Here is a 14,776-nt window from a genome sequence, read left to right on the forward strand (position 1 = left end):
ATAATAATAGGAACAGGATCACTGCTTTTATTTTCTGCTTGTACATCTACATTCTGCTCTGACATGGGAGGTTCAACATACCTCCATTTTTACTGCAAGTTGTATGGCTGCTCACGGTGCTTTATGTAAATACGTGTGCTGGTGAAATGCAGCTTCTTGTGCTGGCTGCAAGTTACCCAGCATGTTGCAAAAGTTGCAGTTGAGAGATGCTGGTTTTTATTGCTTAACTTCCTTTGCAGCATCCGTAGTGAAGAAAGTATGAAGAAGTGATTAGGTAACTGCCTTCCCTGTACAGTATTTCAGAGTACCTTTATGTCAAGGAAATTTTTCTCTTGGCATACGTATGCATGCAGAACAGACCCAGCACAGAAGCTGGCTTTCCTTCTTTTGCAAAGCTTATTAAAATTACCATTTTCTTTATAATATCCCATAGCCTGCTTGGAGTTGCCATATTCCTTTGCTGAAGCCTTCGTTTGCCTGCAGCTGACTTGCAGTCTGGATAGTCCTTGGCTGTTGCTCATCAGAGCCAGGGCCAGGCTTTCTTCTGGAGGCTGTGTAGAGACCTGCCCTCCTTGGCACAGAGGTACTGTTTTCCTGCCACTCCTACCTGCCCACACCTATGTGTCCTGGCACTTCAGCCATTCCAGAGAACTACACCTCTGCTAAAGCTTGTGCAGGACCATGGCAGCCACCCAGGGGCCCAGGGTCAGAGACACTTTGAGAATAGTCCCTCTAGATAAGGAGGCAGAACTGTGTTTCATCACACCCTACTTGAGCTATAATGTATATTAATAAATCAATATAAACAAAACAGAGTTTTGGCTTGATCTGTAATCTGGTCAATAAACAAAAATAAAAGCCAATTTAGCTGGACTGAAGGAAAAGGCCTGTTTTTGCCACGACACCAGACACGTCTACAAACATGGGACTTAAACTGATCTCTGTGAACTTTAATCAGTGAGTGGGACTTTATATCAAATTAATAAAAGTGCTGTAATTACAAGGTTTTCAGTTAGAGGGCCTTTCATAGTCTGTTTCTATCTCCAGCCTGTCAGGGAGACTGACAGGTCCAGTCTGTCCACAGTGGTCCAACTTTGCAATGTAAAGATCTACCTACACTTTTTAAAGGGGCCACAAACCCAAAATAAAAGAAAAACAAAAAAACCAAAGGGCTCATCAAGAAAAAATATATTTTTCTGTAGTTTCCGGGAGGGAGAGTGATAAGAGGCATTCTGTGAGAAGCCCCAAAGGCATTTGTCTGGTGCCATTCAAGAGTGATTGGGAAAGCTGAGGCCCAGGGGAGAGGCAGGCTCACATGGACATGCCAGCTTCTGACAGGGACAGGTCAGGTGACCTGTATGGCTGGTTGCCTGGAGCATGGGGCAGACACTCTGAAAGATGTCTTTTTGAAAGAATTTTTTATTTTAACATGTTGAGTTACCTAATTTTGATATAACAATTTTAGTTTGTTTTTAAAATTAATAGTGTTGTTTTGTTTTGTTTGTTTGGGTTTTTTTTAGAAACGTTGCTATCTCTGCTATTTTTGTTTTCACAAGTATTTTGAATGGAGAAAAAATCCTTACAGCTTGCCAGACTTGGATGGGATCAATGAGATAAGTACGTGCTTGTCCTGCTTCTGGTAATTTCCAAGAGCAGATGGTGAGAGGCTAACTATAGAAAAAGGCTAGTCACTGGAGGTAAGTCAGTCCCTGCTGCCTTCCTCCTGGACTATCTGCTGCACCCACTCCAGACAGTATTTTCTAGTTTCAGTATAGTATATCTTTGTGACCAATAAATTATGACTTAGTGTCTCTGATCATGATTTAGACTGCAAAAGAAATAAATTTGGTTTTTTATTTGAGCTAGCCTCTCACCTGGAGGTTTCTGCTCCCAGCAAACAACAACTTGGACTTTTTACTTTTCATAACAAGATAAATTCACCTTCACAGAAACATTCCATTTATGCCCCTAGGTAGTTTCCTGATTTCACTGTAAGGAAAATGTCTGCTATTCCCCATTTCAATATTAAGAAATTTAGCTTGATTGGGGGGGGGAAAAAAAAGCGGAAATGGATTTCTTATCGACATACAGATTTTTGCTTGCAGTAAAAATTATACATCCAGCTATCAAAAGAGAAAGTCTTGCTCCTAAGTGTAAAAAAGAAGGACACTTGCTAAAGATCTTTGGATAGGACAGTAAATTTTTTTGTAAAAGTTATGCTGTGTTGAAGGAAATAATATGCATAAGCATCTCATGGGATTGACATAATCCCATTTTTAACAGCATAAATCACAGTCTCCTTGATTTACTGAAGTCCCCACTCTCTGTTGGTTTAGTTCAATGGCTAATTATTCATTCTCTGAAGGGCTGACTCTAGCAAGAAAAACTGAGTTTTCCCTTCCCAGAACATCCAAAGGAAATAAAGTACAAGAGTACTTGAGGAGATGGAGTGGATTTGGCTAGTTTTCCCATTAGCAGCTGTAAAAAGGGGAAGGTGACTCTGTGGGCTTTATATTCTCTCCTTTGCTCCACACAGATGGATGATTTTTCAGCATAGATTCATTTTTATGGCTGATGTCATAAAGTCAGGTCATAATTTATTAATCTCCAGGATTTTTGTAAGAATGATTTGAGAAAAGCAGAGATTTACAAGGGCGCAGAGCTCTTCAAAAGGGTTGGGGTAGCCTATGGTCTCGGCTCCAATTCATCACTGCCTTAATCTGCTTCCTTAGCAGTTTGAAACAGGCTCTATGCACACTTTCTGAATGCTTAAATGAGCAATGTCTTTAAGTGAGAGTAATGAAGTAATTTCTGCAAAGCTAAAATTGTATCATCTTTGTCAAGCCAAGTCTTGTCTGAAGATACTGGGTGGCTTTGTGTGCAAGTGCAAACTTTGCTCAAGTACCTTGAAAAATCAAAGACATTGCATTGTCTTTGGCCACAGCTCCTGAAAAAGCTGTCGGAGGGGAATGAAATAAAGCAGAGTTCTGCTTTTCATACAATTTTTCTACCGTGAAGGTAACTGTAACTCCCTGCACTGCAAGTAACTTTGTTTTTCTCTGACTCTGTACTGGGGTAGACTAAATGATTATCACTGAGATGTTCTCTCAAAGCTGTGCTGTGTACAGCGATACAGATGAAGACTTCTTTTAGTTAAAATAGTGGGAGAAGACAGCAGGTTTGCACTTAGTTATGCTGTCAGTGTGAACACAGTAATGATGCTAAACAAGGAAAATTGGATTTCTGATTAGTTACATTTAATTGTGACACACTTTTGGGCATGAGGTTTCATCATGGAAAGTTTGAGAGCACAGAAGACTTGAGAGCTGACAGTCACTATGATTAAGACATTGTCTTTCTATCTTGTCCTATCAGTCAGGGCCCTCTGTAGTGAGAACTGATTTCAGAGAGGGACTAAACCCTCTTTGCCATTTCCCTCTAAGGTATGTGGTGATATTGTCTGAGGTCATAGCATTGTCCTCATCAATGTCCCTTATTGAAAAATCTATGGAGGGCTTGTCTCCAACAAGAATTCACTACTGCTCAGGAGCTTCCAGGCTGTAAAATCTTAATTTCAAAGGAAAAACTGTGAAAAGTTAGAAGCCATGTGGAGAGGGGCAAGCTTATTCAAAGCTTTTGAGCAAGTTTTTAATCTGCATTTAGCTTAATCTCTGAACCAATTATCATGTTATTCAGCTGATGTTGCTATGTACAGCAGGGACAAGAGTACACAATTACTGTCTGGCAAATAAAGTTGCTGATAAAATAATGCTATAATAATTCTTCCTGTACATTCACAGTTGACACTGTGCCATAAATCACGTCTCTCCTGATGGGAGAGAATTTGCTGAAAGTCCTTGCAAGGAGTTTCAAAGATAAACTGAGACTTTTTCTTGAGTTTCAATGTTTCCAGATAGTTATTTATTAAGTCTTATCAGAGGAACAGAGCCACTAGCGTAACCCAGGTACAGCATAGAGCACAGAAAAGCAGGAGTGAGGCCTCTCTATCAAGATTTACATGGCCTTTTAAAGATATTTTAACCAATAGTTACTAAAAACCTACATTATTTTCACTTTTCTACCAATTATTCAGTAACACGGCCAGGAACTGCGGAATTCTCTATCCAGTCATTCCAAACTACTTTTACTGCAGAACATGGAGTAGTAGAAGAAGGAGAAGAAGGTTTAGAGAACAACAATCCTCCATTTAGATATTTTTTACTCTTATCTATTTACTTCCAAGAGAAGCCCAAAATCTCTAAATTTTTCACCCTGTGACAATCTTACATAGTAGTCTATCACCTAATTCACACCACTGTATTTTCTAGTTCTTGTCTGACTGTTGATAATTTTTTCCAAGGTTGGAGGCTAAAACAATGTTGTTCAGGGGGGTAAGAACCCTTAAAAATTGGCAGAGAAATATTCTCGGCACTCTAGGTTCCTACAACGGTGAGCTGTTTTCCAGAGAACTGCCTGGTCTCCTCATGTTTAACTGTTTTCAAAGTGCCCTGACTTTGTTGTGAGATTGCATTAGTCCAATTTAAACACTCCATTAGATGTCAATGAACTGAAAACATTGTGGCCGCATGGTTATTGACCCAGGTGCAAATACCCAATGCCCAATTGAAAGATTCAGTTCTGACAAATGGGTTAAAACAATTAAAATATGCTGGAAAAGGGTTGGGTGCTCCAGTGACTAATTGAACAGGGTCCTTACAATTTGTCTATGATTCTAGGATTTTTCACAGACACAGGTGAGTAACAAATTTATCCTGTTTCATATTTCAGAGTTAACTGATGACACTTCCTGAACTAAAAGGTACTTGTATTTTTTCCTTTGGGACAATTTAGGCTAAATGCTACTTTTCTGTGCAGTTAGTGTTGTTTTGGGCTTTTTTTTTTTTTTTTAATGGGACAGTTCAAAGAACAAGACATTCAAGTTCTATTTTGAAGCAATATATGTGTTTCTACATAAATGCTATCATTTAAATGTGAGGAACCTAACTTTAAAGAAACATGAAGAATAGTGCTTTCAGGGCCAATTTTAATTGGTTTTTTTTTCTACCCCCCTCTGCTCCCCTTTATGTTAAATAAAGATGTGATCTGCATAAAGACATGATTTGAAATAGATTTCAGAGGGCTTTGGATCAGGTCCTAATGTTACTTCATTTACAGGATGTGCTCCTTTGTTAACAGTTTTCAAATGTTACTTATTTAAATCTGGATTTTGAATTCCTCTAAGATTTTTGTTCCCCCAAAATTGAGCAACCATACTGTAACTGGCTAGAGTAATATGCTGTTTCACTTGAGTGCAGTTTTTGAGGTATTCTCTGCTACTACATCCCATCTACCCATGCACACACATGGGTAGATGGGATGATCTATTGCCTTTTATTTTCTCTGATTTCTATTATCTCAATTTTAAATGCAGATGTCAGAAACAGTATTTTTCAAGATGTTCTAAGTGATCCCCCCTAAACATTCAGACCCTGAAGAAGGTTATTTTAATAATCTAATACAGCATGCTAATCTGCTATACTGATCTGTCTAATAAGCTAATGAATGATGCCTGTGGGACAGGACAGTATTTGATGTGTTGAGCTTTAGAAAAAATAGGAAAAATGTTTCCTTTCAGAAATGTGGGACAGTCATAATTTTATTGGAAAAGTAACATTATTCCAGAAAATTTAGCTCTAGCAAATCTTGGCAGCTAGAATTCTTATTCTAGTCCATCAATCATTGGGGTTTTTTCCACTTGTCCTGTTACTTAAGACTGTATCAGCATTCAAGCTTTAAAAAATCAATTAAAAAATTGATAAGCATTTGTTAAAATGAAATAGGAATAATTGAACTATGCTATCTAAATGCTTAATATGCTTAAAATAAGAGGCTGTAAGAGGTTTATTCAAAAGTATAATCATGCAAATGTTGATATTTAAAGATTGGAAGAAGGTGTAGTAACTATGCCTTGGGATACATTACATTAAACAAAGGTGTGGAGGAGATGACGATGGTTATGAAAGGGCGTAGTTTGGGGATGACTTCTGCAGCACTTTCCCCTGGGTGCATCTTGGATGCCAGGCTTACCTGGCAGATTTTGCCTCACAAAAGCACTTCTTTAACAAAAAGGTATTAATTTTGTCTTCTTATTTCTTTTTATGCATGATGTCTGCTCAGCATGTCAGTGTGACTAGTTAGGAATAAAACTGTCCAGAGGAGCAGCTCAGGTAGCCAAGAGCTGTGGGAGTGCAGTTGGTGGTGGTGATGATGCAGATGTCAGTGTGGCCCTGGGGCTCCCACCGTTCTCCCTCTTTGTTCCCCAGTTGTCCCCTGTCATGGTTCTCCCAGCTGTTGCCAGCTGGGACAGCACAAGGCAGGGGCAGGTCCTGCTGCTCCCTTGTAACTGAGGCAGGATCTGTCCTGTTGATGTCTCAGCCTCTAACCTGCTCTCACAGATGCCACCCTCACAGAGGCAGTAGTTCACTTCAGCAGAGCTGTCCTTGGGGACAGGGCTGTTTGCTGGGAGCTGCCAAACCCCACAGAGTAGCCTCCACTCGAGACAGGAGGCACTGAAGCCTCAGAGGCCTTGTGCTCGGGGTGAGTTGCACACTCTCTGAGGTGTTTTCCTACTCTAGTTTCACTGAGTCAGTGACATCTGTCCTGTTATAACTTGTGCTGTAATCAGTGATATTGTCCTGGGATCATGAGGGCAAGGAGTTTAGCATAATACTGTTTTATGTTCACAGACGAATGTATGCTGATACTCTTCCTCTCCCCCTCCCCACACCCTATCTCTTTTCAGGACTTTTGATTGAAGTAAATAACCATCATGTCTGACCCAGTTGTTCTGCATAGCATCAAGAAATTGGGAGAGGATAACTATGCTTTTGACTCGGATGGCAAATGTAAGAATTCCGTATGTTATAAAGCATGTAAAATAGGTGGTGGGTGGCCTAAGTGAAGCAAGTAGTCTACAGAATACAAAGCAAATAGTTTGTGGAATAAATAGTGTTAGGTGGTACCTGCTGTCATAGGTATCTTGCACCCAAAACAACTTTTCTGTAAAAAACTAGATATAACAATCCCTACTCATGGACTATCTTTACAGTTTAACTAACAAGTTCAAGGTATCAAGGTAGGTTTTTACACCCAGTACTTTGTTGTACAAGTAAAAGGCTTTTATTGAAGAAAAAGAAGTAAAAAGTGCTGTCTTCCATAGTTTCTTCCAGCAAACACTAATATTTGCAGTCATACATATATTAGGCAGAATTCTTATGAGCTAATTCTAAGTGAAGATCTGCATTGCCTCTTCTTATCGGAGCTTGTCCTCCTTTCTTCCATTTTTCCTTTTCAATGTGCATTTTTCCATTTTGTCAGTCCAAATGCAGCAAGAGCCAAGGAGAAACATGAAGAGAAACTGCTAAATATTTTGACTTCTGTTTATAAGACCTGAGGAAAGCCAAAAGAAAATAAGGATATTAAATATTTATACAGATCATAAAGTACCAAGGAAAGCAAACCAGTAGCTCATAATGGAATCTAAATTGCAATAGAAAGTAAGGGGATATGTCCAACTTCTAGGACAGAAAACTGTTCATCTCTTCCAGACACTTACTTTGACCTCCCAAGTTGTTTAGACTTATCTTGCTGGTTTGAGGAGTTGTTTTTTTGTCTGCTAGTTTGTTTTACACACTTGTTGATTTTACTTGTTATGAGATTTTGGCAAAAGACTATCTTCTGGCAAAAGACTATTCTTTTGACAGTTGGGGTTTTTTTTTGGCCTATCAGGTGAGTTTGCCTCTGGTTTCTCGGTTTCCTTGGAAATACATGCTGTTTTCTGCTTAATCTAAGGAGCAGGTTGTTGAACTGCTAGAACACCTTTCCCAAAGCAGATAAAGCTTTAAAACATCATTGGGATTCTACTGGTTGGCCTCATCTCCAGTGGGGTTTGTTTCAATAACCACCTTTTGTACAAATTCGTTAGGATGAGCCCTCTCTGGGTCAACCCTTGAGCACCACACCTGTAAGTGTAGTTAAGAGACAGATTTTATGTGGGAACTTTTTGAGTACAATTTTTCATCACTTGACTCTCACAGATATTCTTCCTTGTGTGTTCTCATAATAGCAGTAAACACTCAAATTCTTGCCAATGTTTTTCAGCTTTTCATTGAGTCTCTGCTTCCTTCTTCTTTTTCATTTTTTTTCCAAATTGTAAAATTGCTTTCTTAAATGCCTTAATTCCTCTTTCAAAATTTTTTATGGCATTCAAAAATAATTATAGCTTTTTTCCTTCTGGGCTAATAAATTCTTTTATCTTCCCTGTATTATTTTCTTTTCTATGAAATAATATTTTGTCCTCTTATTCTACTTTTTCAGTTCTCACAGCGTGAACTGTTACTAATCTATTTTTTCCCTTCAAATTAACATCCTTCCAAATTCTTCTCCAGCTTAAAAACTGCTGGCCCACAGGACCTGGCCTGCAATTCCTTACACTCTTGAATAGCATTGGTATGCTCTTGTTTCCCTCTTCAAATTCATAGATTAGGGGTTTTTCACACTTGGAGAGTGCTTGTTTTGCTCTCTAAATTCATGACTCAGAGAACTTTTTCACTGGGCTCTTGTTTCTCCCATTTTCCTCCCACTAGCCATTTCCTTAAGTTCTTGCAAAACACTTTGCATTACCAGACTATAGAGGAAGCTTTGTCTAATTCTTAACTTTTCTGATAAACCTTAAAGAATCTTCCAGAAAAGGTTTCAAACCACTGTTGTTGTTACCTGCTGCCAAACTTCAAAAACCCAGATGTTTATTCTTTCTTCACAAAAGAAAGGTTTTCTAACACCAAATGATCCTTTGTAATAATAGTTTTACAAATCAGAACTTTCCTGGAAAATGTCTGGGATTCTTGGGATACATGTGCCCTTATTGAAATAATATTTTTTTTTACCATCCCCAAGTAACAGAGAGCAAAATACAACCACTAGAGTAATTGTTAACTAAAGCCAAATAAAGTTATCTTATTAACCCCAAAAAGATGTCATCAGCTGTTCCTTCAGTCCCAAACTCAGACTGTTTCCATCTAACACTGTGTTCTTGAGAAATACAAAACTCTGGAGGTGATGGAAAAGCCTTCTTTCCCTGGGTAGAAAAGTGATAAGAGGAAAAATTTGTGGTTGCAGTGACTTCTTTGTACCCTCTGTGAATTGTGTTGTAAAGTACCTCTGTGTCTGCTCTGTGAAACAGCGCATGCTCAGTGTGCATGCTCAGTGATGTGAAGAAAGGAAGGCACTGCTTGAAATGCAAACCATGGTTCTGAACTTAATGTTGAACTGGCAAATGCATCGTAATTGAGCAAAGTGCATATGCTCAATGTCCTTAGGTTATCCAAATTGTGATATATGTATAAAACTAACTCTTCATTCATTGTCATCTCAAGTGATGTACAGCAAGTATTTTCTAATCAGACCTTCTGATGACACTCCTTTGGGGCCCCTGACAACACATACTGTGTTTATTATGTCTTTCACAACATCTTTCGAAAGGAGGCTAAATCCAGACCTGTTCTGGGGACTAAGAAATTGTTCTAAAACCTAGTTATGTCTTGTAGTATGATTCCATTTCTCTGAGATATGGTCCTTAGACAATGTCCCAAGAGTAGACACCAGCGTGACAAGTTCATCCTACCCTCCAAGACCACAACTGCCCCTCTTCCACAGGATTTGCAGTCTCTTAAGTTGTTGGCAGGCAAGAGTGAAGAGCTACCATTCCTCCTTTCAGGGAGTGAGCATTAGCGTAGTATCCTCAATGGGACAGTGTCCAAGACAACTAGTTGAATGTTAGCAAACAGGTTGCAATGAAAATGACTTTTGGCAAATGTCCTGAATAATGTTTTTAGTGCAAACCATGGCCTGGCTATATGTATTAGTGGGAAAACGATGTTTAGAACTCAGGAATGGTCAGGTGCCATGGAGTTCTAGAGTTTATGTTTCACATGTCTACAGAAGATTATGTACTTTAACAATAATCATTAACTAGATTGTGCATTTATTTTCCCTAACAGGTAACAGCTTCAAGACATCAGAGTAAGTCATGTACATGATTAGAACAATCAATATTTCTAGGAATATTCAAAGAACTTAATGTCATTTGATCAAATTGATGGATTTTTTTTTTGTTTAAAAGCTGTTCTCTAGCAGCTGAACTGCCTTATTTGATACAATTGAAACAGATAGACCAAAGCAGTCCTAGAAACCTTTATAAACAGAAATGGCAGCAATACGATCTTCCTTCTGAAACTGTTTTTGATATTCAATTTTATCTTTCTTCACTGCTTTTAGTTTGAGAAATTACTTTTTCAGGAATTTTAAAAAATCTATTAATTTCTCTTAAAACTTAACTGTGATACTTTAAAACAAAAGGGATTATCTCATATTAAGATTTAAATGTAGAATTCTGAATAGTTGAAAGTTGGGATGATTTAGAGAATTTGACCTTCAGCTGTTATCAGAGATCTGATTGGGATTAAGAGCCTCCTCCTTCCTAGACCTTTGGACAACTCTGTAGCAGGCTGGACAACCTAACGCTATAATTTGAGCCAGCTCTTTCTGACTCAGTGTACCCAGTCTGGGAGCTACCCCTAGAACAGAGAAACTAGAGCATCTCTTAATTTTTCTCATTGTCAGGTTGCCTGCCTAAGAGAACACCAGGCCAGTATTAAAAGTCTACCATGTCTTTCCCCCTTAAAACCCAAGTTCTGTTGGACTTTCACATGTAACACACGTATGATCTACACGTACCTGAGGGAAAGCTTACTTTAGGCTTTCTAGGATCTGGTTTATGAAAACAATTTATGACAAATATAGCTTGAATTAGTTTGCTTCATTAAAAACCAAACCAAAACAACCCACTGCAAATAGAATATCCCTACTCATTCATCACTGAATGTACACAGCTGATGATGATTCCTTGCTATGGGAACAGGACCTTAAAGAAAGGATTAACCAACAATTTGGGCAGTAGGTTTTTCTTTACCTGACGTTAACCCACAATCCACATTGTAGAAAGAGTGTTTTGAGGAGCTGCTTATGGAACAAAGTATAAACCTTTTGAGAATTTTAATCTAACCTTCATTCTAATCCCTGTCTAAAATTTAAAAGAACCATCAAATCACTGGTTCCAAAGAAATCTGAAGGAAACAGCTTGTCTCTTAAAATCCTGGGCAAAATGTCTCAAATAAAATGTAATTTCAGAGAAGTAACCAAGCGAGTAAAAATAATAATGCAAAATCTTATCCTTTTTGCCAGAAATTTCTATGCATATGAAGAACCATTTATACAGAAGGAAAGTGAAAAGTGAGTTCAGTTCTTTATACTTTGCATATAAAACAAAGTAAGTACTAAAATACAAGTTTATAATTTTATGTTTTCTGTTGTTGAAGGTTGTCAGAGAAGAAAGAAAACAGTGCTCATATTGGCTTCTTTCAGCTGGTAATGAAAGCAATGCTTATAAATATTTGATGTGTATTTTATTGGGCTGCAGAATAAGTGACAATAACCAATAAGGTTGTTTTGGGATAGCTGTGACTAAGCCAAACTTTTAAGGATTAAATCTTTTGGCCTGAAATCCTACCAATAAAATTCAGAGGGAATTCAACAGAACCCCTTGTCATCTTGTCAATTTGGTGTCAAAATTGTCTGTTAAACACATTATATTTAACCTACAGGTAGATATGTGGAAATGAGGTAAGATGCACAGCAGGGATCTAGGTGACCTTGGTTCATTCTTTTTTTTGCCAAAAATTTGCTGTGTGATATTTGGCAGATAATTTAGCTCCCTCATAATTGCGCCAAGGGTTTTAGATTTGGTTGCAATGGAAACTTATAGATGCACAATACCATGTGGTATGAGTTACATCTAGCCTTTGATGTAATTCCATAGGGTGCCTCTAAATTTTAAAATTAATGTAGTCAGGAGTTGTCCAACCCAGCAGCATGCAGCTAAGAGGTCTCATTACTTCTGTTTTGCACATAGTCCGGGCAGTTAGCCTGTAATATATCCAAGCTAGTATGGTCCTGACTGCAGTACTGGGCTAGTGCAGTAACATCCCTGGTGCTGTACCTGGCTAAGTATCTCAGCTTCTGGTTGGGTGGAGAGAACAGTCTGTCCCCACAGAGGACAGAGCAGAGAGGTTTGAATTCTGTAGCCTGTTTTGCACAGATATTTAACTCCTAAAGTGCAGTTGGTAAACACAGTTTGCTTCATGTGCTGAGAGATCAGATATCACATATCTGTACAATTTCTGTGTGCTTTTTTTTAAATCAAGGGAATTCCTAGACTTCTTATGAGCAAGGTTTGTAAAACAGTGGTAGTGTTACAGTTTTCTTCTGACTTTTTTCTTTTATTTTTTGTAGAAGAACCTTTTATTTATTTCTCTTTTGTGTTAACCGGTTTTCCCTTTATTTTGTCTTTGCCCTAGTGTCCCTTTCCGTATGTGCTATAAATTTCCACTCTTTCTTCTCTTGAACACATTATAGCACCTACAGAACCTGGACAGGTTCTTCAGCAGGCTATGATTCCTCTTGACACTCCTATTTCAAAATGTATAGCATTTGATACTGATATTCTATATGGACAGTTTAATCTATATATTTGTACCTGACTTCACCCTGAGAATCAGAGTTCATACAGTCATGCAAAGGTAACTTAAATCACTGTATCTTTGCCGAGCTACCTGTGTGAAAGCTCTTTTCTATACATTGCTCCCAGATCAAAAGTCAATGCACAACTGCCTGGCTCAGCCAATGCATTTTAGAATATTATCTATGAGAAGTTGCTCTGAGATGTTTAATTGGTTTTCTACCACAGCACCTCAGACTTTTGAGAAATTGGCTAACTCTATTCAGAGGCTCTACATAATGCCCTAAGGCTTTTTCTTCCCTTTGCTCTCTCTCCCTCCCCACAGGAAATCTGCAAAGCAGACTATATGTATGAATTATAGTTACTATTCTTAATCTCTTAGCTAGTTTCTGGAATGATGATAGTGTGGAATGATATTGAGCTATTAATGTTATACGATAATATGTTCATTCACATGTTAAAAGGAAGCTCATAATTTATGAGGCTGTAATCACAAATGTAATTAGATTAGATTGGACAGAGAGATTTGTCTTCTTTCTATATTGAAGATAATTCTGAAATTTAAAGAGAATGTTTTTTTATTTGATCCACCTAATTAATGATTTATCATTATACAACCAATATGAAGACTGCCTCTCAGCAGAGACCATATTTTTTTCTTCCCTCTTTAGTTTCGATTTTCGTCATCTACGGAGATTTTAATGATGGTTGCTGGTAGTTTATGTGCTATTGTTCATGGAGTAGCCCAACCAGCTGTGTTGCTTGTGTTTGGTGCAATGGCAGACACATTTATTGAATATGACATTGAAATGCAAGAGCTTAAAGACCCAAACAAGACATGTATAAATAACACCATAGCATGGATTAATGGTACTATTTATCAGAATGAAAAGAATGCTACAATAAGATGTGGGTAAGTAATGGATGTATTTGTTTCTTTCCCATTGTTATCATAGCTTGTCAGAGAATGCATTGCTATTGAAGGTCTTGTTCAGCCTCTAAATCTTACATTTTCTATTCATGAGATAGGAAAGAGGCATGGTTCTTGTTACATAGTCCTGTTTCTGACCTGGAGATATTATCTGGAGGGACAGAAGGTCAGCTTGGACCTTGGTCTTTCAGTTGTAGTTGTCAGCAAGAATATTCTTTGATTATCATTGTTCTGGTAACAGATTATGTATGTTATATATATGAGCTCATTAATCTATTTTCTCAGATTACACTTAGGTAATAATGACATCTAGTCATTCTGGTCAGCACTTAGTTACCTATAGGTGCCTGCTGACTTCTGAGCAAGTTAGCTAAACTTTTGTCACTGAGAGAAATGAGCATTTATAGAATGCAATTCATCTCAGCTTATGGGGGATGTCTGAGGCAGGTCAAAAGAACTGCCCCATAAGATTGCCTGTTTATTTCCATTAAATATAATAAATGGAGTCTAGATAACACATTCAGATACAGATATCTGTTAAGGCCAGATTTGAACCTGTAACCTTTCTTAAGAATAATTTTTTGGTGCATCATTACAAGGGTTTTCTAATCTCTGAGTGGCATTTCATTACATACTTAATTGGAATTAAAAGTTACTTGTGTAAAGGTCTCTGAAATTCAGAGCACATGGGAAGAAATTCACATCCTTAGATGTAGGTGTCTGGGGCCAAATTATTTTGCTCCAGGCTGTCCAAGCCAGCCTTCAGAGATGGGCTGGCAGTTAGAATACAGGATTTACTACTGACCTCTGTACCTCTTAAGCAGCAACTACACACCAGGCAGGACACATTCATAGAACCATAGAATGCTTTGGGTTAGAAGGGACTTTAAGGATCATCTAGTTTCAATCCCCTTGCTATGGACAGGGACACCTTCCGCTAGATCTGGTTGCTCAAAGCCTCATTCAAACTGGCCTTGAACACTTCCAGATGAAGAATCCACAACTTCTCTGGGTAACCTGTTTCAGTGTCTCACCATCCTCACCAGTGAAGAATTTCTTTCTAACCTAAAGCTGCCCTTTTTCAGTTTAAAGCCATTGCCCCTTGTCCTATCCCTCCATGTCCTTGTAAAACATCTCTCTCCTGCTTTCTTGTAGACTCCCTTAGTGTACTGGAAGGTGTTCTAAGGTCTCCCCACAGCTTTCTCTTCCCC

At 38.2% G+C, this 14,776-nt stretch overlaps 1 protein-coding gene across 9 annotated transcripts in view; it reads left to right on the forward strand.

Annotated features, from left to right (window-relative positions):
* The first annotated feature begins 465 nt into the window (after window positions 1-465).
* Window positions 466-14,776, forward strand: part of ABCB11 (ATP binding cassette subfamily B member 11) — a 49,268-nt gene continuing 34,957 nt past the window's right edge. For 2 of the 9 annotated variants that reach the window (XM_069020736.1, XM_069020735.1), the window contains exons 1-6: window positions 4,644-4,754; window positions 6,803-6,905; window positions 10,059-10,080; window positions 11,302-11,349; window positions 11,436-11,484; window positions 13,306-13,547. In XM_069020736.1, coding sequence (XP_068876837.1) covers window positions 6,830-6,905; window positions 10,059-10,080; window positions 11,302-11,349; window positions 11,436-11,484; window positions 13,306-13,547 — 437 coding nt within the window. In that variant the 5' untranslated portion in view covers window positions 4,644-4,754; window positions 6,803-6,829. Of the gene's footprint in view, window positions 584-1,520; window positions 1,698-4,641; window positions 4,755-4,788; window positions 4,820-6,802; window positions 6,906-10,058; window positions 10,081-11,301; window positions 11,387-11,435; window positions 11,485-12,556; window positions 12,696-13,305; window positions 13,548-14,776 lie in introns of those variants that run through there. The other 7 variants (XM_069020732.1, XM_069020734.1, XM_069020740.1 and 4 more) reach the window with 7 other exon arrangements.

This window comes from Aphelocoma coerulescens, chromosome 7, assembly GCF_041296385.1.
Source record: "Aphelocoma coerulescens isolate FSJ_1873_10779 chromosome 7, UR_Acoe_1.0, whole genome shotgun sequence".
NCBI lineage: Eukaryota > Metazoa > Chordata > Aves > Passeriformes > Corvidae > Aphelocoma > Aphelocoma coerulescens.